Source organism: Hypomesus transpacificus, chromosome 22 (assembly GCF_021917145.1).
Source record: "Hypomesus transpacificus isolate Combined female chromosome 22, fHypTra1, whole genome shotgun sequence".
Classification (NCBI taxonomy): Eukaryota; Metazoa; Chordata; class Actinopteri; order Osmeriformes; family Osmeridae; genus Hypomesus; species Hypomesus transpacificus.
Genome location: NC_061081.1, coordinates 6,677,653 through 6,700,247, shown reverse-complemented (window position 1 = coordinate 6,700,247; position 22,595 = coordinate 6,677,653). Strand labels below are relative to the sequence as shown.

At 47.6% G+C, this 22,595-nt stretch overlaps 2 protein-coding genes across 3 annotated transcripts; one reads left to right on the top strand and one right to left on the bottom strand.

Moving 5' to 3' along the window:
• The first annotated feature begins 168 nt into the window (after nucleotides 1-168).
• mtrex (Mtr4 exosome RNA helicase) lies at nucleotides 169-10,217 on the top strand. The gene is made up of 27 exons (XM_047044669.1): nucleotides 169-312; nucleotides 612-752; nucleotides 901-967; nucleotides 1,135-1,197; nucleotides 1,310-1,422; nucleotides 1,541-1,715; nucleotides 1,885-1,975; nucleotides 2,128-2,252; nucleotides 2,375-2,473; nucleotides 2,832-2,952; nucleotides 3,161-3,292; nucleotides 4,383-4,462; nucleotides 4,775-4,885; nucleotides 5,122-5,223; nucleotides 5,569-5,694; nucleotides 5,894-6,044; nucleotides 6,239-6,411; nucleotides 6,506-6,574; nucleotides 6,663-6,791; nucleotides 6,902-7,012; nucleotides 7,145-7,333; nucleotides 8,091-8,254; nucleotides 8,358-8,463; nucleotides 8,562-8,618; nucleotides 8,718-8,880; nucleotides 9,097-9,201; nucleotides 9,351-10,217. The coding sequence occupies exons 1-27, from the start codon at nucleotides 215-217 to the stop codon at nucleotides 9,401-9,403; spliced, it is 3,114 nt and encodes a 1,037-aa protein (XP_046900625.1). The 5' UTR covers nucleotides 169-214; the 3' UTR covers nucleotides 9,404-10,217.
• plpp1a (phospholipid phosphatase 1a) lies at nucleotides 9,546-18,136 on the bottom strand. 2 transcript variants are annotated; one of them, XM_047044675.1, is made up of 6 exons: nucleotides 17,626-18,136; nucleotides 14,250-14,401; nucleotides 12,853-13,136; nucleotides 11,259-11,316; nucleotides 10,650-10,826; nucleotides 9,546-10,513 (listed from the first exon to the last, which is right to left on the bottom strand). In XM_047044675.1, the coding sequence occupies exons 1-6, from the start codon at nucleotides 17,681-17,683 to the stop codon at nucleotides 10,394-10,396; spliced, it is 849 nt and encodes a 282-aa protein (XP_046900631.1). In that variant the 5' UTR covers nucleotides 17,684-18,136; the 3' UTR covers nucleotides 9,546-10,393. The 2 variants fall into 2 exon arrangements, with proteins under 2 accessions (XP_046900631.1, XP_046900630.1); XM_047044674.1 differs by lacking the exon at nucleotides 14,250-14,401 and adding an exon at nucleotides 15,677-15,831 and having other exon boundaries at nucleotides 17,626-18,124.
• Nucleotides 18,137-22,595: the final 4,459 nt, after the last annotated feature.

Sequence of the window (22,595 nt, the reverse complement as noted above, 5' to 3'; positions counted from 1 at the left end):
TGGCATTTTTGTTGTGCTACACTGGCAAAATCAAATTGAGATACCCATTAAGAGAATAAGAGAAAGGGGAAACGTGTCTTTGTTGACTGATTTGGTAATTTATGTATGTGAAAAGACAGCTCACTTGGGTGGTTTATGACTCATTGATGGGAGTAATAATCGGATAAAATACTCAGATCTGGCAACCCTTGGTTGTATCCAGGCATTTGCAAGCATGGCGGACGCGTTTGGAGACGATTTGTTCAGCGTGTTTGATGATGAACAAACTTCTTCGAGTAGTAAAAAGTGTACTCAGTCAGCACCGCTAACGGGGTATGTATGGTGCAATTGCATTGAAGGAAATACATTTAGCTCCGACGTTACAAATAATCCCAGACTGAAGTGAGAGGACCGTTGCCTACACACTTGCTAACTGCTAATGCTAACTACCGTACAGTGCTACCTAGCCAACTTGTGGGAGACGTGAATGCACAATGATACGTTAAGCAGATTGTGTTTGTACATATTACAGTTATGGTTGATGAAGACCGTAATCTATCAATTTGGTGTGGCACGCATCCCCGAAAAGACAATACTGTATTGAGGTTTGCTATGAAACTTGTTCCTAACAGGAAAGCAGGTGAGAATCTTGGGACCAGGGACAAGGATGCGTCTTCTCCACAGATGAAAAGAGAAGCAGACACCGATGGAACGGAAGAAACGTTGTTTGGGAAGAAGCCGAAGTTGGATACAGTCTCCGCCGAGGAGATCAAGTAAGTAATTCACTACTTAAGCACTCCAGCTGGAACATTCTTGCTGCTGAATCTGCTACGGGTTCTTAGAGGTGTCTGTATTTAACTGGACATGTAACTGCTTTCTGAAACCAATATTGACCAGAGAGGGACTGTGTTTTTCCACCAGCCTGGCTGACCTGATGCCCAAGGTGAAGGTCCAGCCTGTGGAGACTGTGGAGGGATGCAACCACGAGGTACATCATGCTGTACAAGCTCTCTGGAGGATGTTGTCGAGTCATTCTTAACTCAAGACTGAATACGATCTTTGAATTGAAGTTCACCAGTGTAGATGTGCTGTAGGACACAGCTCTGTGAACCCTTCAGAGTTGCCGTGTGAACATGCAGTTCTTCTCCCCTCCAGGTGGCTCTACCTGACAATGAGGAGTACACTCCTCTGAAACCTCGGGTGGGAAAAGCTGCCAAGGTACTGTCACTGTACTGTCCTGCTCTCTACTTCACGTGTCGTTACACAGGGTCACACTGCCCACTAGAGTGTCTCTGAGTAGAGCCCCAGGTGACTCTGGTCTCTCCCTCAGGAGTACCCCTTCATCCTTGACCCGTTCCAGCGCGAGGCCCTCCTCTGCATCGACAACAACCAGTCCGTCCTGGTCTCCGCCCACACCTCTGCCGGGAAGACCGTGTGTGCAGAGTGAGTCGAGCACCTCCATGTGCATCCTCACGCCAGCCAGCCGCTCACAAACGCACCCACTGGTGTCCGGAGCGTTACTCATATCTGCCTGCCTCTGGCAAAACCCTCCCCCCTCCAGGTACGCCATCGCCCTGGCACTCAGGGAGAAGCAGAGGGTCATCTTCACCAGCCCTATCAAGGCCCTGAGCAACCAGAAGTACCGGGAGATGTACGAAGAGTTCCAAGATGTGGGCTTGATGACCGGCGACGTCACCATCAACCCCACCGCTTCCTGCCTCGTCATGACAACGGAGGTATGATTGACGGCTGCGTCCAGGTGGGCTGTATAAACGCCCCCCTCCTCCCCCTACGTGATGAGATTCAGCTGTGACTGCAGCTCCATGAGCTGTGAACTGGACTGACCTGATGATGCTTGGATTCTTATAGCTTGAAGGATATGTTTTGGATGGTTTGTTGTTCCAGATCCTTAGGAGCATGTTGTACCGAGGGTCCGAGGTCATGAGAGAAGTCGGCTGGGTCATCTTTGATGAGATCCACTACATGAGAGACGCAGGTGTGAATACACACTCGCTCACACACACACTCTGGGGAGAACGAGGACACAGAGCAACTCCTTTATGTTTGGAGAAATGTTGAGCCCCGTGACCTGAGATGTGGTGAAGATGTAGCCCGGGTGTAAAGAGCGTGTGTGTGCGCTTCCTGTAGAACGTGGAGTTGTGTGGGAGGAGACGATCATCCTGCTTCCTGACAATGTCCACTATGTCTTCCTGTCCGCCACGATCCCCAACGCCAAGCAGTTTGCAGAGTGGATCTGCCACCTCCACAAACAGGTGCCGGGAGGGAGCTCTATGTAGTGATGATGAGTTTCTCCGTGTTCATGTTAGGGTCTGGTCCTGTCTGGAACCCCTCCAGCTGTAAACAGCGTTCTCATGTGTCCCCTCTCTGCCTGCAGCCCTGTCATGTGGTGTACACAGACTACAGGCCCACACCCCTGCAGCACTACATCTTCCCTGCAGGGGGCGATGGACTCCATCTGGTGGTTGACGAGAACGTAAGGAGACACACTGGAGCGTGCGCACACACACACACACACACACACACACGCAGGCTTCTGGGCTGTTTGTGGATCAGTTACTCTGATGAGAGAATGCAAGATTAATAACCCTCCATTATTTACTGTGTATCTGTACACACAGTGACTCAGCATGTTGCCATGGTACTCAGTTAAGTGTTTATAACTCTCTGAGTTATAAACCAGTTCAGAGACTGTCATTGATTACACGGTGTCTCGTGTCTGCAAACTCTTGACAGCATGCCGTGTGTGTCTGGGGGATGGATGTTAGCTGTGCAGTCTCATGTGTCCTCGTCTGACCCTGTTTGATCTGGGCTCGTCTACTCTTGTCTGTCAGGGGGAGTTCCGCGAGGACAACTTCAACACGGCCATGCAGGTGCTGCGCGATGCCGGGGACTCTGGGGCGAGCAGCGCGGGGGGCAAGTGGGACGCCAAGGGGCGCAGAGGAGGAACCAGAGGTAGGGGGAGCCAAACACTATGGGGCATCAGTCACCAATTAACCCAGTGGTCGCCTGTTAATGACCATTCATTTGAATCGGGTGTGTTGGAGCAGGGAAACATCTAAAACATGCAGGACAGGGGGTCCCGAGGACCAGGGTTGGGAACCATTAAATTAACCAATGAATCTTATGCACCGCTAATTCAATGTGTGTGTGTGTCTCTCAGGACATTCCAATGTGTTCAAGATAGTGAAGATGATCATGGAGAGGAACTTCCAGCCAGTAATCATCTTCAGCTTCAGTAAGAAGGAGTGTGAGGCCTATGCACTGCAAGTGTCCAAGCTGGACTTCAACACGGGTAAGCTCCACGCACATACATACACACACACACACACACACGCTCACACATGCCTCTGGCCTGAGCTGGGACAGTTTTTACTGCGTGAGTGTTGACACCACACATTCCTCCCCACGCCTCACACTGTTGTGTGTGATAGGATTAGCTACCTGTCCAAACAGGCGGCACACAGACTGAATATGGTGGTTGGTCTGCTGCAGGTCAGCTGTTGACAAACATCTCCAGATGAAGAGCATGCTTATTCAGCCGGGGGGGGGGCATTAAAGGTGGGCGTAGCTTAGTGGTAAGGGCATTCAACTGCAGATCAAAAGGACGCAAGTTAAAATTCCTCCAGTATGTCTTTGGATAAAAGCGCTAAATAAACACATTATTATTATTATTATCATCATCATTATTATTACATTATCCATGAAAGGAGAAGGGGTTAGAGATGAGAAGAGGGAGGAGGATGGGGGGGCGTCATTGTGGGAGGCGGTTTCAGGCTTCCTAGGTTGCGTCTGTGAGAATAAAGCTCGGCGAGATTTGGCTCACGCAACAAGGCTCTTTATTGGCACATGGTTTAGATCATACATACAGAGATCACTCTGGCGAGAGCTGATCTGCCTGAACATGAGAATTTGTACACATATTTATACAGTTGATCGAACATCTCATAATGGGAACCCTGTTTGTTTAGTCTGCTGTGGTCAGGTCATTTCCTTACTTCGGACCTAGTAAGTCCTAGTTCTAATCTTCCTGTGTTCCCTCTCTAATCAAGTCAGTAATGTCAACCCCTAATGTCAGGCCGACATTATTAATCAATGGTGTGTTGTTGATATTGGCAATGAGAACAGTCATCCCGCTCAGATGACTGCTAGCTGCGTCAGCTCCTTCTCAAGTAGATGTTAAATTGGGGCACCTTCGTACCCTCCTTAGTCTTCTGTCCTAAGATGTTTGTCTAGGTCAAGTGTATGTTGACACCAGTTTTCTGGCCTACCACATCATCTTTCCTCTTTCTCTGTTATGATACAGCTTCTGAAGTGTTTATACAACAGAGAGCCAGGATATTAAACACACACGGGAAGGAGACATTTCTATTTTTACGTTTCAGAGGATGAGAAGAAGCTAGTGGAGGAGGTGTTCAACAACGCTGTGGACTGTCTGTCTGATGAAGACAAGAAGCTACCTCAGGTATGCCCCCCCCCCCCCCAGCCAGCCCCCCTCACACACTGGTTTGTTTTACTATCCTTGTGAGGACCTACAATTCACTCCCCTTCAATCAATACCGTGTTATCCCTTACTTTGTAACCCTAACCCCCCCCCCCCCTAAACCCAACTAGAAAGAGCACCTGAAGTGGTAAGGCCCAAGAGAATGTCCCCACAAGATCCACTTTCTTAATGTTGAGCTACTCTTAGCCCACGCACGCAGTAACAAGACGATGTTACTGGTAAAGGACCTGTCCACCCTCCATGTATATTCCCAGCTGTACTGTGTGTCTGCAGGTGGAGCATGTCCTGCCACTGCTGAAAAGAGGGATCGGGATCCATCATGGAGGTCTGCTGCCCATCCTGAAGGAGACCATTGAGATCCTGTTCTCTGAAGGCCTGATCAAGGTGAGGCCCCAGCCTGCTGACCCCAGACCTGCTTTGACCCCAGACCTGCTTTGACCCCAGACCTGCTTTGACCCCAGACCTGCTTTGACCCTACCTGGTCTATGTCTACTTGCTAGGTGAATTTCACCCTAACTGGTCTGACCGGGCCCGGTTAGGACCCTATCTTGGGATAGACCTGACCCGAACGTTTGACCCTGTATGTGAGGTATTCTTAGCAGTGTTCTCTCCCTGCTCAGGCCCTGTTTGCCACGGAGACCTTCGCCATGGGGATCAACATGCCGGCCCGCACTGTGCTCTTCACCAGCGCTCGCAAGTTTGACGGCAAAGACTTCCGCTGGGTAACTGTGCCTGCCATTAGCGCACCTGCGTGTGTGTGTGTGTGTGTGTGTGTGTGCGCACACTGTCATGTGTGCGCAGGGCTTTATAAGGCCGTGCACTCTTGCTTTGACGTCAGATAAACAGCCAAGTGGAGTTTTTGAGCAAGGAGGCTGTGGATCAGAATTCCAAATCTCTCTCTTACATACACACACACTGGAATGTGTTCCCTAGTTCTGTGTGTTCAGCCATCTCCCAGTTCAGAGGAGCGGGCCTGCAGCTGACACAGCAGGATGTACAGTCACAGCTGGGTGTTGGTACCTTATGTGATTTAAGACTGACCGCTGTGTGTGTGTGTGTGCGCACAGATCACGTCTGGGGAGTACATCCAGATGTCCGGGAGAGCAGGTAGGAGAGGCATGGACGAGAGGGGCATCGTCATCTTCATGGTGGATGAGAAGATGAACCCAGCCAAGGGCAAAGAGCTGCTCAAGGTAGGACGTGTGTGGGTGTAACCCTGACCACTTGGGTCCACAGGAACACTCTTCTCCTGGCCTGTCAAATGTCCATCCACTTGGTTTGAAAGTCCCTTCAGTGCAAACAAGCATCCTTCAACCCCAGTGTCACGGTGTATTCCTAACACCCCCCCCCCCCCCCCCCCCCCCCCCCCCCTCACACACTCTGTCCCTCCAGGGCGCAGCAGACCCTCTGAACAGTGCCTTCCATCTCACCTACAACATGGTCCTCAACCTGCTGAGGGTGGAGGAGATCAACCCCGAGTACATGCTGGAGAAGTCCTTCTACCAGTTCCAGCACTACCGCGCTGTGCCTGGGGTGGTAGAGAGTACGTACATGCTACTCTCCACCACACACTACATACTACCATCCACACACTACATCCTATATGAAGCATCCTAGTCCAGAGTGGGGCCACGTGTCACCAAGTTCACAGTGGAGAAAGAGGTGTGTGTAGTGTTGCTACAGTGTCAGGCACAAACGGCTCATGGCATGTGTTGTTGTTGTTGTTGACGTGTGCAGAAATGAGTAGCCTGGAGGAGCAGTACAATGCCATCCAGATCCCCAACGAGGAGAGTGTGGTGACCTACTATAAGATCCGCCAGCAGCTGGCCAAACTGGCCAAGGAGATTGAAGAGTTCATCCATAAGCCCAAATACTGCCTGCCCTTCCTGCAGCCTGGTCGCCTGGTCAAGGTAGCGTGCAAACTAACATGTGACCCATACATGAGAAGCCTCGGGTTCTATGAGATGTCGTAGATGAAGAGAGATCTTGTGCTTGTTCCCTCAGGTGAAGAAGGATGCTGCAGACTTTGGATGGGGTGTGGTGGTCAACTTCTCCAAGAAGACCAACGTCAAGGTGGACAATGGAACACATCTTTCTTCTTCTAGTATTGCACACCGTGAAGGGCATGAGATTCAGTGTGTGTGTGTGTGTGTGTGTCCAGGTGATCTCGCCAGAGCAGGACACTCTGTATGTGGTGGAGGTTCTGGTCCACTGCAGCAAGGAGAGTGTGAAGAACGCCTCCACGGAGGCTGCCAAGCCCGCCGGGCCGGGGGAGAAGGGCGAGATGCAGGTGGGGCTGTCCCAGCAGAGTCCATCCCCCATCCTGCTCCCCCCTGTGCTGCCATGACTCAGCATTTTGGTTGCGTTTTTCAATCTGTGCACTTCCTTGTTCCTGGTCAGGTGGTGCCGGTGATGCTCCACCTCCTCACGTCCATCAGCTCCGTCCGTCTCTACATCCCCAAAGACCTGCGTCCCCATGACAACCGGCAGAGCATGCTTCGGTCCATACAGGTAGCCCCCCCCACACACACACACACACACACACACACACACACACACACACACACACACACCATTAGGTCCTTCAAAAATATAACAAGTAGCAATGCCCTCACTACATTGTGTGTGTGTCTGCATGCACAGGAGGTCCAGAAGCGTTTCCCTGACGGCGTGCCCCTGCTGGACCCGGTCGATGACATGGGCATCAAGGACCCCGCCCTCAAGAAGGTCATCCAGAAGGTGGAGGCCTTCGAACACAGGATGTACTCCCACCCCCTCCACAGTGACCCCTCCCTGGAGGCTGTCTACTCCCTCTGTGAGAGGAAGGCTCTGGTGGGTGGACAAGTGTGTGTGTGTGTGTGCGAGCACGCGTCCATACATGCATCTTATCACTATGCACCAGTTGTGGGGAATGCCAAATTTGATCCATTGTTTATAGACCTCTAAGGTCACTTCCTGTTGGCAGGCTCTAGACCTGGCATAGAGAGCATAAACACAGGAAGTAGGGTGTGTTACTTCCTGCCTGGCTTCCCCAGAGGATCACATTTGAGACCACTGGAAGCTTTGTGTGTGTGTTCTCTCTGACAGCGAGCAGCCTCGGCTAATCTCTGTTAACTAGATTGCTTAATTTGATTGGGGCTGACATGGGATTAACACCTGTTCTATAAAAACCTCTTCTATCTGTCATCTGGGACTTGCTAATCCACCCTCTTTAACACACACACACACACACACACGCACACAGTAAACACAGTTGTTCTCTACAAGCAGTGAGCCTCCAGGCTTCAGCCATCGTAAAGTCAGGTGACAAGTGTCTATGGGTGAGCGACGTCATCTTTATTCAGACAACACAGGCTGTCTTTGTAGCTGTAGTGTTGTGTGTGTGTGTGTGTGTGTGTCTGCGCGCGCTCAGGTCTGTGTCGGGTTGGTAGACCAGCCTCAGAAGACTGTTCTAATGAGCATTAAAGTGGATAATTGTCTTACCCAGGGACAGTTTGCCTAGACGTGTGTATGGGCTAGACAACCAAATCCAAACACACACACAGTGCCTCTTGTCATGTCTGAAGCATCACATATGTGTGTGTCTCAGATTGCCGGGGACATCAAGGGGGCCAAGCGGGACCTGAAGAAGGCCAGGACCGTGCTGCAGATGGACGAGCTCAAGTGCCGCAAGCGCGTCCTCCGCCGCCTCGGCTTCGCCACGTCCTCTGATGTCATCGAGATGAAGGGCCGCGTGGCGTGCGAGATCAGCAGGTCAGGACGGCCCTGTTGGACCAAGCGCTTCTAGTGGGACGGTCCTAACCAGGTGTTGGGAGTCCTGTAAAGCTGACTGTGTGTGTGTGTGTTCTCTCTCCAGCGCTGATGAGCTTCTCCTGACTGAGATGGTGTTTAACGGCCTCTTCAACGACCTGACGGCCGAGCAGGCCACCGCTCTGCTCAGCTGCTTTGTGTTCCAGGAGAACGTAAGTAACACACACGCGCGCGTTCTCGTTGGAGCACTGTGATTGGACGTCAGGAGTAGAATCTGCGTTGAATCAGACTAACGGTAGATCTTCCCCAGGCCCAAGAGATGCCCAAGCTGACAGAGCAGCTGGCTGGCCCGCTGAGACAGATGCAGGTAAACCCCAACACCACCTTGACCTCTGACCCCCCCCTCATCACCACACTACTCCTCTGACCACCTGACACGTCCTGGTCTGTTCCCATTGGTTGTCAGGAGTGTGCCAAGCGTATAGCCAAGGTGTCTGCGGAGGCCAAGCTGGATGTGGACGAGGACACGTACCTCAACCAGTTCCGCCCTCACCTGATGGACGTGGTGTACACCTGGGCCAACGGATCCAGCTTCGCCCAGATCTGCAAGATGACCGACGTCTTCGAAGGTAGGCTAGCAACCACCTACCCTGACCTTCACATGAATGTGTGTAATGTCATTTGCAAGCAGTGTAATATGAGTGCAGTGTAATATGAGTGCGGGTATATGTGATGTTTAGGCAGTAGAATGATGTGTGTATATGTGATGTTTAGGCAGTAGAATCTGAGTGTGTGTATATGTGATGTTTAGGCAGTAGAATCTGAGGTGTATATGTGATGTTTAGGCAGTATAATAAGGTGTATGCGTCGTCTGGAGGAGCTGCTGAGGCAGATGTGTCAAGCTGCCAAGGCCATCGGCAACACAGAGCTGGAGAACAAGTTTTCTGAAGGTAAGATCACTGACAGGTCAGTACTGCTGGTCTAGGGAGAGATCACTGACAGGTCAGTACTGCTGGTCCAGAAAGATCACTGACAGGTCAGTACTGCTGGTCTAGGGAGTGATCACTGTGGGAGTATCATGTTTCCTATTTCTCTACAGGTATAACCAAGATCAAGAGGGATATCGTATTTGCTGCCAGCCTCTACTTGTGATTGGATTTCTCATGCTGGCCTGCCTCTAATTGGATGGACTCTGCAAGTCTGTGATTTGTGTTGTTAAGGGATACTCTTTATTGGTTGGTTGACTGTTCTCCAGTTCTTCTTCCATCATGGTCTCAGAAAAAACACGCTGAACTACATTTATTTTTGGTTTTTAATTTGTTTATGTTCAAGAGCATCAATGGCTTTGTCCACTTTGTTCTTCGTCCAGAAAGCATCAAACATCACAAACATGTACATAATTTTAACATTTTAATAAAAAAGTCTGTATAGTGATTTCTTTACCCATGCAGATGAAGTAAAGTATATCTGAGTTGTGGTTATTTGGGTGTGGCTTGTCATGGTGGGTTAGCTTACACAGGACACTGAGCTGGCAGTAGCAGCATTCAGCCAAGGCAACCAGGGAACCAGTTCCATCCTGTTCCTACCTCCTCACCTGGAGCAGCCAGGGCCTGTTCAGACAAGGCTGGGGGGCAGGGTCAGGGTCAGGCTGGACATTAGGGGTCTAATCTCTACCACTCAGTCCCATGCACAGGAACTGGGGGGAAAGTGTGCAGGTGAAGAGTTTGTGAAGGAGACAGAATGGAGCTGAGTATGCACAAAGACCAACATGAAAAAGTTTGTCTGAGATCTGGTCTGGGGTCAGTTTACCATGGATGCGAAATCTGAGCTGATATTGCTACAATCTAGATGTGATGGGTTGTCTCAAAGGTAGGAAGCTACTGTGGCTAATATTAACTGCTCACTCCTCTAGAATCTGTCCCCAGACCAGAGATGGATTTACTCGTTGCCCCTCCCCCATAGAAAAGACAAAAGCACAAAGTAGCATTACATTCACAGGTCCCCGGAGAGCTACACCCACCCTTCACCCCCTCCTTCCCTCCCCCAGTGGTCCAAGCCCTTAGTGGGTGCATGCAGTAAAAATCTCCCCACTGACACAGCAGCTGCATGCCATATGGTTCCTCCCTCCCAGCCAATCACAGCTTAGTTAGGGCTTTCAAAGTGGTTTCCATTGGTTGGTGTCTCCTGGAGCGTGGTGTGGGGAACCTCCAGCTCCTTCTGAGGCTCCACTCTCTTCCTGAAGAAGTCTGACACGCAGAAAACCTGTGGAGGGAGGGGGAAAAAAGATGTCCTTAACTGCCCTGCTTGAGGAGATCCAACCCTTCCAACCCCAACACAAACTAGACTTTAGAGATGATTGACAGATGAGCAGGGAGGAAGTGAGGCTAGGTGTACTGACCACCAGGATGGCCATGAGTGCCCCCTGCACCAGCCCAGTGAGCACGTCGCTCCAGTGGTGCTTGTAGTCCGACACCCGGGACAGCCCCGTGTACACGGAAGCCGCAATCAGGAAGAACTGGACGGTGGGCCGCAGGAGCCTCGCCCAATCAGCTTGCAGCCTGGCCTGGAGGTAAAGCTGTGGGGAGGGGATTGGACAGGTCATGAAAATTGAACCGTGTGAAGAGGAGTCTGGACGCATGTCTTGGGTGTGTACAGGAGTGTCAAGTGTGTTTAACATTGTCAGTTACATTTCAACTTCAAGCTAAACAACTAAGGGGGAACAATGTAGTTATTCTTTAACCCCCTCTTAGTGACATCAGAGAGGGTTAGGCCTTCTGTGGTGGGCTTGTTTACTAGGACTGTTTTAACAGTTGCTGCAGAGGCCAGACCACATCCTCTACTCTTCTGTCCCCATACACATATTTACACCTGCAAGCACAGCGCTATATGCTGTTCTAGTGTTAGCATATCCAGTGCTGTTGTAGTATTAGTATGTGTAATACTGTCTTACCTGCTGATCTAGTGTCAGTATGTGCTGTTCTAGTGTTGTTGAGGAGGCAGTACTTACAGCCAAGAAGAGCATGCAGTACATGGAGAAGGAGGAGTGGCCTGAGTAGAAGGACAACCTGCAACCGACAGAGAGAGGCATTATGGGATAGCTGTAGGTTGGAGGGCAACAACCATTGGACATGAGATGCTAAGGTGGCTGTAGAGAGCTAGACAGATTTCCTCTGTCCTCTGCTTGGGCTTGGCCTGGTAAGATATATCAGACCAATTGTTCTCACTGCACAAATGGGGGACTACACACAGGAAATGGGTACGGTCAACTGACAGAATCATGGCATGGGAAGATTAATCATCATTTTCCAGGTTCAGTTCAAACTAACAGTTTCTATGTTACAAGATTTTTTCCTGGTTGAAGTTAAGTCAATGCTTATAATTAACATGAATAATGTGCATAATCTCCAACAAAAACCATCTCCAACAAATGTAAGCAATTGATGATACGCATATTTAAATGGTTTCCTTTCATTGTCATTTACTAAATATAGCTCCCAACATCCGATCTAAACCCAACATCAAATCTGGGAAGTCTTAATGCTGAGCTCTGTCCTGATAATGTTTCAGAAGATGAGGTGCCAAAATAACTGCTTAAATGTACCAGCCGTACAGCCAACAGTCAATTTCATCATTACGGACAGTAGAAACAATAATAATCAAATAAAGTATTTTAAGGTCGATGTTTTTTTCCTGACTATCGAGGTTTTTCCATGACTGCTGGGACCCTGGTGTGTGTATGTGTGTGTGTGTGAGAGTTGCCAGGGCTAGGGGAAGTGGGATGTTAGGACAGCGCTGGTTTGAAAGGGTGGGTCCTCCCTATCCTGCGGGCCTCTGGGGCTTCCTGTTTATACAGGCAGCACTGCACTGGCCTGACGGGGCATCCGGACTGAGATGACTGATAACAAACACAAGCTCTCTCTCTTATGCACACACAGTGCGGGATGGCATTATTTCATGGGTGAGGAAGACATTCTAGAAGGGTTCTATTTAGGAACCCTCCAAAATGCTGATAACCCAGCTACCAGACCAGACACTCCTCACCTGACCACACTAGTCTGTCATACACATCTACTTCATCTATCTCATACACATCTACTTCATCTATCTCATACACATCTACTTCATCTATCTCATACACATCTACTTCATCTATCTCTAACATTACAATGATAGCACTTAAGACGTGGAACTGCATGTCAGTGAATGTCAACTCACTATATTACATTTCAAAACATGATGCAACTGGTTTTTTGGCGAGTCACCATGTCTACCACTTAAACCACGTTTGCAGTAGTTTTATGCAAGGGTGCATTCCATATGGAGAGACTTGTTATTGATCTGAACACCGGTCTGCAGGTACACACCCATACATTAAGCTCTAACAAGCTCACACAGCAAAATCCTGAGGTTATTGTGACCAGCTCTTTTCACCACAAAAGATCTCCTAATGAGTTCCAGGCAGGGTGTGCAGCACCCACCCAGGTAAACATGACCTTCAGAAGCTAGGGAGAAACAGGGAGAGTCCCACAGGGCAGCCCCACCCTGGCCACCCCAACACAGTCCTAGTCCTTAGTTTCCACGGAAACTGAAACTGAACCCACCTGCCCTCATTGGACAGCCTCTGGTCTCCAGTGCAGGTAAAGTCCTCAATGTAGTCCCCCACAGTGCAATTGATCTGCTTCCAATCAGGCTTGCACACATCCAGAAAGTGAGGGCGCAGCCGACCAATGGAGTATTTGGCGATGTCAGTCAGTGATTGGCTCATGGCCGCCCCGAACAGGAAAGTTCCGATGGCCTTATAGAGACAGGCCATGTAGCTGTTGCTGAAAGAGGACTTGGACTGGATGCGCTTCAGATAAACTGAGAGGCACTCCCCAGCGATCATCTGCTCCCATGGAGGATAAGGGTGAGAGGAAGGAGAGAGGGAGGGAGGGAGGGAGGGAGGGAGGGAGGGAGGGAGGGAGGGAGGGAGGGAGGGAGGGAGGGAGGGAGGGAGGGAGGGAGGGAGGAGACAGGAATTAGTGTACAGGTCCGTCTGACCTACACAATCACCTACACACAATGTTTGTTATATTAGTCATTCACATGAAATTGACTAACAGTAGTAGATAATAGTAGGTAGATAGTAGGTAGTAGAAGAGTTTTAGGTGAAATATCCTGACATATAGGAGAACAGTCAGTTCTAATAAAGTTTGTGTACTTCTAAACAGGTGTTTGTGTGTGTGTGTGTGTGTGTTTAACAGAGCGAGATGGACAGAGGGGAAGCATCTGGGAAAAGATGATGGACTAGAGTTTGAGTTAGCGTAGTACTAGGGTTAAGGTTAGGACTATGGTTAGTGCTAGGACTAACAGTGCTCCACAAAGCTCCGGCCCTACGTCGGTTCTACGAGACTAGACCATGTGCAAAACAAGGATGTGCATGTCAGTTTTCAAACTGCCTTTTTATGTCAGTTTAGAATCTAGGAAGAGGGATTGTCTCTTCTTCCTCTTTACAGAGCTCCCATCCTGCTTTCTCTCATACACACGTTCTTCAACACACACATAATGCCAAACACGCATGGTTGAATGGCTAACTGACAGAATGGCTGGTTGGATGCGTATATGGGTGGCTGACTCTCTGGTTGTGCGGCTGGCTGGCTGGCTGTTACAGTACATCCCGCAGATAGAGAGGTCATCTGTTTCAGGATACCAATGTGACAGACACGATGGTGCCAGCAAGCACAGGACGGTTCCCAGTGAGGCAGTGAAGGTTTGAATGGATGCACAACATTAGAGCCACTTGAATGATCATACAGAGTTATATCATGGCGGGGGCAGTTAAAACACACATGTCAGATCGACGGGGATGTTTATATGACACACAGAAAAGGGCAAGCCCCAGAAAAGGGGAAACGGTTTATATGACAGACAGCGATGAAGGAGGGAGGCAGGGAGGATTAAAAAAAAGTGGGCGTGGGCGGCGGAGGGAGGTGCGTTAAGAGAGGAAGAGGGGACTTACAGTGAGTACAGTGACAGGGATCATGACGCCCCCTAACAACTGATAAGTGATGGTGTCGTCCTTCAGTGGGTACTTGATGGAATCATCGTTACAGAAAAAACCCCGCCTGAACGGATCGTGTTGCAGTGTGAGTATTGCGAACGGCAGTCCAGCTAGCAAAGGGGCAACGAGAGAAAACAGAAAATGAGTTACAACAGCCACGCTCTGTGGCCATCGCCGACCCCTGACCTTTACGAGCGATGTACTCCAGCCAGCCTGCGAGAGGGGGAGGAGAAGTTAGGGGGGTTCTTAGGGAGAGCATGTGGGGGGGGGGGGGGTCAACCCCCAGGTACTGAGAGGGGGGTCAACCCCCAGGTAAAGAGACCCTGCTGAAGCACAAAACACCTTGTTAGTGAGTCGACGTGTTAGAGAACGTTCCCAACAGGTAGATTAGTCAGCGACAGATCCAGTGGACACAGACAAGAAGCGACGAGCACCAACACTGTTTCCTTCTGTCTACCTCCCTGCCTGTTCTGTTGGTCTGTCAAGTGAGATTTTTGATAGAAGGTTGAGGCTTTCATCACAGTGAACCCTAAAGGCCAGGAAAAGGCTGGTCTGTAATCAATACAGCACACACAGAGGCAAGATTTCTGCCCTCAACCCTGAATAGCAGTCAGAACTCCGGCTCTTCCACCACACACACACACACACACACACACACACACACACACACACACACACACACACACACACACACACACACACACACACACACACACACACACACACACACACACTTACAGAGAACATAGTGTGCAAGAACTGCTGCTGTCTCTGTCCTTCTTTTAAATGGAATCTGTATCAAATTATTATGTTCCAGAGAAGTGTTTCAGCTATTTAGGGACAAAAAGATGACTGTGTCCTTCCTTTCTCCTCCTCAGTTTCTGGTTAAGTGTGAGGACACCATAACCCTAACCCAAACCCCTCTAAGACATTCACACACACACACGCGCACACACACACTGAGCAACCCTGAGAAAACAGAGGCGAGATACGTAAGATACATCAGGTATGAAGGTAAAAGTAGTGTTCGCTATCTATAAACTCTCTTTCCGTTGACTTTGTGGCGTTAACGCGTTGCAGAGCTGATGTGACATCTCATTGTTTGTTGGTGGTATGTGGTTCAGTGTTGTGTGGTTTATGTTGTGTAGCGCTGTGTACACCTAAACTCAGTAGACATCCTTCTAAATGTCAGGACATTTCAACCAAGGCTCACTCCAAACGGAAGGAGCACTGCTGAAAGATCCTTGTTAGGCAGCAGCTGTTCATGCGTTGATTATCATGAAATATGTAGCTATTAGTCAATGAGTGACAAGTTTAATTGTTTGTTTGTTTTTTGGTTTCCTGGTTGTTGGCTAGCCATGCTAGCTGGCTAGTTTGCTACTCACAGAACTAATGGGCAGGGTAAAGCCCACAGTGTAGAGGACCGTGGAGGTGATGGTGCTGTCGTGAAATGGGTAGCTGATAGTGTCGTCATGACAGAAGAAGCCCCGCTGGTAGGGGCGGATCTTAGCCAGGTTAAAGGCTGCCAGGGGCATGCCCGCTGCCGAGGGAAAGAGGAGTCAGAGGTCAGAAATCAAACACACATGTAAGGGTCAAGGTTCAACCCAACACTTCAAAGGGTTGATGGTCTGTAGCATTGTTCTCTACCAGACTACAACTTATTTTCATAAAACTGTGAATTTAAGTGTTTCGGTAAACTTTTTTACGACATAAAAGTAGGCTACAAGAGAGATATTTCACAAGAGAGACCAGACGGGCGTTTGAGGGGGTTAGGACCAACTTTTCTAACATTATATAATCGCTACATGAAGAATGAGCAAACTATACAAATATAATACTACTCTAGTAGGACATGTTATGTTGGAGCTATGATCACAGAAAATAGTGCTCAAGTTCTAACAAGCTAAATGGAAAAACACCATAAAGATAGCACAGTCCTGCTAATAGGCTGTGACAGGGCAAAGTCTTGGAGCAGCTGTTTCTGGTCTCTGATTGGCTTGTCCATCAGCCCTTTGTTATAGCAGGTGAAAGGCATGATGGGAAACGGACAATGTTTTTCATTCATGTCGATGTTGGAGCTTGAGGCCCCTCTCCACACCGTGCACTGAAGATACACCTGTTATTGTGCTGTTTTCCCTCTCTCCCCAACACATACACACATGCACACACACATTATACTGGACCACCATTATCATATGTAGGAGACACTAGCCTGGGTTTAACAAAGTCCATGACACTAAATATTGCATCCAATGTCAGCTGTATGTGTGTGTGTGTGTGATCCAAATGCCAGACAGAAATAGAGGCAGGTGTCCGGCGTTACAAGTGTCTCCCATGTCTGCTGGTTCGCTTTGTGTCAACAGAAAAAATACAGCCCTGTCACCATGGAAAAGTATGGTACAGGGTGTCATGTTGTTCCCCAGGGAATCCACCCAGGGTTCTAAACCTTCAGAGACATGTAGGACTTTCCTCACTCAGGACCACCTCCTCCACCTCTTCTGTCTCAGAGACACCCCCTCCTCCTCCTCACCAGAAAGGAAGCTGGCAGTAGCCCCCAGAGATGGAATCCCCTGGACAGCTGCACTGCATTCTGGGATGCCATATCTATGACTCACTCCACCGTCCCATTATCATAACTAGATTATCTTTAGATTACACAGACAGACACACACACACACACACATACAGACAACACCAGAGCTAAGGAAAAGGAGTAGGGTCGGGAGGAAGAAGTATGGGTGACATCAGTCCTAATTGTAGGTCGGATAGGGGGAGAAAAGGTGATTTAGGTACAAGAAGAGAAGAGTAATTGAGAGGGTAGCTTGACAATGCGTTATGATGTAAATGATGTCAATGTTTCCACCACACCTTAAGGATAGGCTGTACAGAAGAATTATACCTCCCTACAAAACAGGAATCTAACTGCCTCATTGACTGACATTCCGATCTGATTCTCAGAGTTGTAGCGCACGCGAGGAGTTGGCCAACCTGATGCTGCCTAAACACACGCGCACACCTCTTTTGTGCGGCGTCATTGGCGACGTGAGTCGTCTGCTCTGAGCTACAGATAGCGTTTCCTTGACTGACCGAGACAGCTGATGAAATGCAAACCATAGGGCTACTCTTGGTTCGTGGCTTGGAAATGTTGATACTTTTTTATAGCATTCCAATCACCAAGTAAACATCCGAAGAACGCTTTATCTTATCTGCGCTTGTGAGCTGAAGCCTAACTGATTCTTTTCAGTGACCCGGGCTGTCAAAAAACCCCAGTGTTATTTATTTATAAGTCAACCAAAACAAACCGAGTATACACACCGTTAAAAGAAACACATACCTAGAACTAGACAGGCTATGTCCAGCAGAATAAAGGGTATCCCTCTCGTCTCGAACATCTTTCCTTCTAGTCTTCGGCCCGTGGACTCTGCTCAGGCTTGTGTCTGCTCCTCCCAGAGCTACCGCTGTTGTCGTCGCCTTAAAGTGCGTTCTCAGCAAACCGCAAATCGCATTAAATCAACAACACTAAAGTCCATCAAAAATAAATATCTGGACACACTTGAAAAATAATTTAAAAGCAAATGGCGACTTATTGTCGACGCACTAATTTTCGACTGTCAAGAAATGTGAACCGAAAACGGTAAACGAATCAACGCAAAATGCCTGCAAATGTTCACTAAAAGCGTCTACACAGGAACAATAAACTGACCAGAGATTAGGCCTAGGCTTCTGACATTTCTTATCGAGTGGCAGAGCCGACATCGACGCGGACTGCCTTTATCGGTTTGTGCACGGTGCTCCGGTCGAGGATCATTATAATATGACAGGAGCTGACGGTACAGAGCGCCGTGCCTTACGACGGGCCGGTCGCTCCACCTACTATGGGTGTTTTGAGTGCGCGTGTGTGTAAATGTCTGTATAGTATGGAGGGAGGGGGGGGGGGGGGGGGGGGGGGGGGGGGGGGGAATACATTCAAATGTATTTCTCGTCAAGAAATAAAGGATAGCTTTTAAGATATCCCATTAGCAGTCACAATAGTGATCCACTTTCCTTTTGTCTGTTGTTACTTTGTGTAACTATTGACTGAGCAACCCTCCTATCGTGTTCAAAAAGTGTACAACATTGGTGTTTGCGGGGTCAAATTTGACCCGTGTTTTAATACATTGACAAGCACTGAATTAAAGCAAAAAATATCATCCAATGAAACGTTTTATATGCCAAGTAATATATCAGCCATCCATATCCATAATTAAATATATATTACTTTGAATTTAGTAGCATATGCACGATGTATGTACAAAAAAGGCATAATTTATCTATTTTACTTGGTTATTATGTACAGAACAGGGAAAAGATTTATAAAAGGGTAATGATAAACAAAGTTATTCCAAAAAAAGAATTGGCCTCATTGTTTGATTTGTATACCCTAGGAAGGTTACATTTACATTTTTTTTTAACATTTTGCATCCAAGCATGCTTACCTGGTACACCATGTTAGCATTTAAATGTCATGTGGCAATTAGTCTCCCTCTGACTGTTCACAAACACTAATCTTCCCTCCATGTTGGTCATGTCAATAAGGATTCTTCTATAGGCTGTGAGATTTCCTTTGCTCATGTTGACAATGGCAGTTCAGTCAAGACATGTATTAGATTTGAGCATTAATTGATAACCATAGACATGGAAATAGGTTTGACTTTGGCAGAGTGGATGTATCTAGCTGTAACATACATAGACTATGAGGCAGGGAGCAAATAGTGAAATAATCCCCCCAGATAGTACATACAGACAATACAGCGGAGACGGGGATGGTGAAGGGTGGCAGCAGCACAATAATACAACTACCAGGAGTGAGTGTGTGAGTAAACAGGAGGATGTGAGTGAAAGACAGAGTGGGATGGGTGTGTGTGTGTGGTATCATCATATTTGCTGAATGCTACAATTGAATTCAAACCAATACAATTCAGTGGCATGAAACATAATTTGAATACCTTTACACCATATTAATATACTATTATTGTAGGTTTTTATTCATACTATTTATATGTTGTTGACTTTTTAGTTATTTATGATGATTTGGCAACATTTACTGTTTATTTACATGCTTAGACCACCCATAATTACCACCGACAACATCACAGATGTAACTTTTTTTAAATAGGTATTTAAAAAAGAAAACTAATGAAATTGTGTTTAATTGTATTCAGTAGACCACTTTGGAGGCATTAATGAACCCTTGTTTTGATCCCCAAAAATTTAAAGGTGTTTTTCATGCATATAAACTTCCGTGGGTAAAATTTGACCCACACACAATAGGAGGGTTAACAATAAATATTATGTTATAGTTGACGGAAAATATAACGCAACCTTAGATAAACATAAAACTGGCAATCCTGGAAACTGAACTTTTGACAGAACAATAATGTTGATAGGAAGGACCACAGAAATGCTACAAATTGTAGCTCTCTGCAGGCAAACAGTAGTCATTGCAGGACAAACTGGAAGGCTTATACTAGCCTGCCACCTGGTGTCAATAAACGGCAACTGATCGCTTGGGGTGAATGTTTGACACACACTGATGATTAAAACTGGTCAATATTTTCGCTTTGTAATGTGTTATTTCGACTGTGTGAAAACTTATTCTTTGAGAAAAAACACATGAAGGAAACACATTTCTAAAAGTAAAAAACAAACGTACCCTAGACAGTTTCTGGAGCTGCTTCCTGCCACCCTTGATGGCCAGGTTCTCTGCCTCATCCAGGCAGCTCTGTAGGTCTTTGACTGTGACCTCCAGGTTCTCTGCCTCATCCAGGCAGCTCTGTAGGTCTTTGACTGTGACCTCCAGGTTCTCTGCCTCATCCAGGCAGCTCTGTAGGTCTTTGACCTCCAGGTTCCTTGTCATCCTCCTTGGCACCCCTCTACAGGTCAAACCTGAACCAAGTCCACTGACAACTTAATAAGGTCCTAATCACTACCGATGTTAAGATAGGGAGAAGAAAAACTTGAACAAACCATTGTTACTTCAATGGTTCAAACACATCCCACACACAAACTGCATTTATATTTATTTATACATATTTAGTATATTTTGCATAACATAACACATATGTATTTATAAATATAAATATAACATTTCTAATATATATTTGTATAAATACTGTATATATTAGACGCGACAATAATAATGACAATGGGGGAAAACAAGTAGCCAATGTAATTGTAACAAGAAATGTAACATCCAATCATGTACAATAACAAAGTTGATATATACATTGAAAGTGCTAAATGTTTCTGTAAAATCTTTGGCCTTTTAACACCCTATCGTTTGTCCAAGCACCAACAATAAGATGAAGGGCTTTAAAATAGTAACATCTCTTCAACTTTCCTTTTAGGATAGGCGCACCTAAAGGTGAACACTTGCATCTTATTGCTCTCTCATTCATCTTGTGGGAAGGATGGTAATGCCTCAAGTCATTCAGACTATTCGTCAAGTTATTTAGACTTCTCTTGAAATCATTCAGACTTCGGGTGAAGTCATCGTCATGATTCTTCTAGTTGAATTTCAAAGCAGCTAATTCAGTCCACCAGTATAATATCAAATTCAACTTTTCAACTGTGACTGTCTCACTGGTCTCTGTAACACTGCCTGGGATGGCAAGTTTTGATAATATATATATATATAATGTCAGACATTCTAATCTTATTTGCAGAAAGTCCAATACAAAATGACCTGTTCAGGGCAGGAAAGTGACTTCACATCATTTTAGTTCATTGCATATTCAGTCCGTCAGCTATTTCAGACTCCCAGTGTTCCTTATCTGTCCACTAGATGGTGTTAGTTCACAGCATGTTATCCACAGCACCAACTTCACAAATCAAAGAAAATCCCATATCTTCTGGCCTTTTCTCACGTTCCCATGTTCAACACATATCTTTTTATGTCTTTCTTTTGCCATTGAAGCAGTCTGTCTGAGTAGACCTGGGCCAGTCCGTCTGGGTCAGTCTGCAGTGCCTCTAAATAGACCCTCCCCCACTCCCTCTCTCCCCGCTCCCTCTCCCCCGCTCCCTCTCCCCCCGCTCCCTCCCCCCCTCAGGTCTTCTTGGAGCCGCCCCTGGCTTTCTGCTTGCGGAGGTGAGCCTCTATCTCCTGTCTGAAGAGCAGCATGCCCAGCTGGCCGTGCGACGCCTCGTTCATGGCCTTGGACTGCATGCACATGCGGTACTGCTCTGGGGCCAGCGCGTCCCGCACACTGCTTCTCATGCCACAGGTGGAACAGGCCGCGCGACGGCGAGCGCGACCACCAGCAGGTTGCTATGGAGATACTTCCTGTACAGATGGACGTCCTCCCCGCCCCAGCCTTTGATGTCCAGGTCAAACCCACCTGGGGGGGGGGGGGTAGTTTGAGTATTCTAATAATTACATGGTATTCGAATAAGTACTTCAAGATGTCATGCATTTGAAAGATGATGTGGTTTTGTCTTAGATGTTGTGTCAGACTTTGTGTATAATATGTGACGTGTTATGACATAAGAGGTCAGGAATGGTGAGGTTTTGTTGTACAGTACAGAATACACATGCCTAAACTGGTCTGCTGAGACATGTTGCTGGGCATCCTCTGAGATCAGACCTAACACACACCAGGCTGGCCTACACAGCATCACACGCCGCGCTAAGCTGCCTCCACAACCTTTCCCTGTCTCCTACTCTCACTCTTATACTGTTCTCTCTCTCTCACACTTCCTGCTTTCTCTCTCTCTCTCTCTCTCTCTCTCTCTCTCTCTCTCTCTCTCTCTCTCTCTCTCTCTCTCTCTCTCTCTCTCTCTGTCACAGTCTCTCTCCTCTCCCGCCCTGCCTTCTCCCTCCCTTCCCCTCTACTGTGCTGCAGGGACTCCAGGGTCATCTGAAGCTCTCAGATAGAAACAGGAAAGCACAACCCATCCAGATGTTGATATGTTTACTTGTTGGGCTACAGCCTGAATAATGCATATCTCCACAGCAGACACTAAGCTGAAAATACGGCATTCCTTTCAACTATCTCTCTGTCTCAAGGGTGTGTGTGTGTGCAGTAACAAGGTTTCCAGACTGGTGGTTTACAGCTCTGAGTTCATCCATGGCATGGAAAACATGGAAACATTGACAGAAGAAGGCTGTGATCATAGCCAGCATGACATGAGAGGTGTAGAACTGTGCTGTAGAGTGTGTGTGTCTGTGTTGAGAGTAGTACAAGAGTGTGTGTACCAATGGTTTGTTGATTGTGGTATTGGAGTGTGTGTGTGTCTGTGTTGACAGGGGTGTAAGAGTGTGTGTGT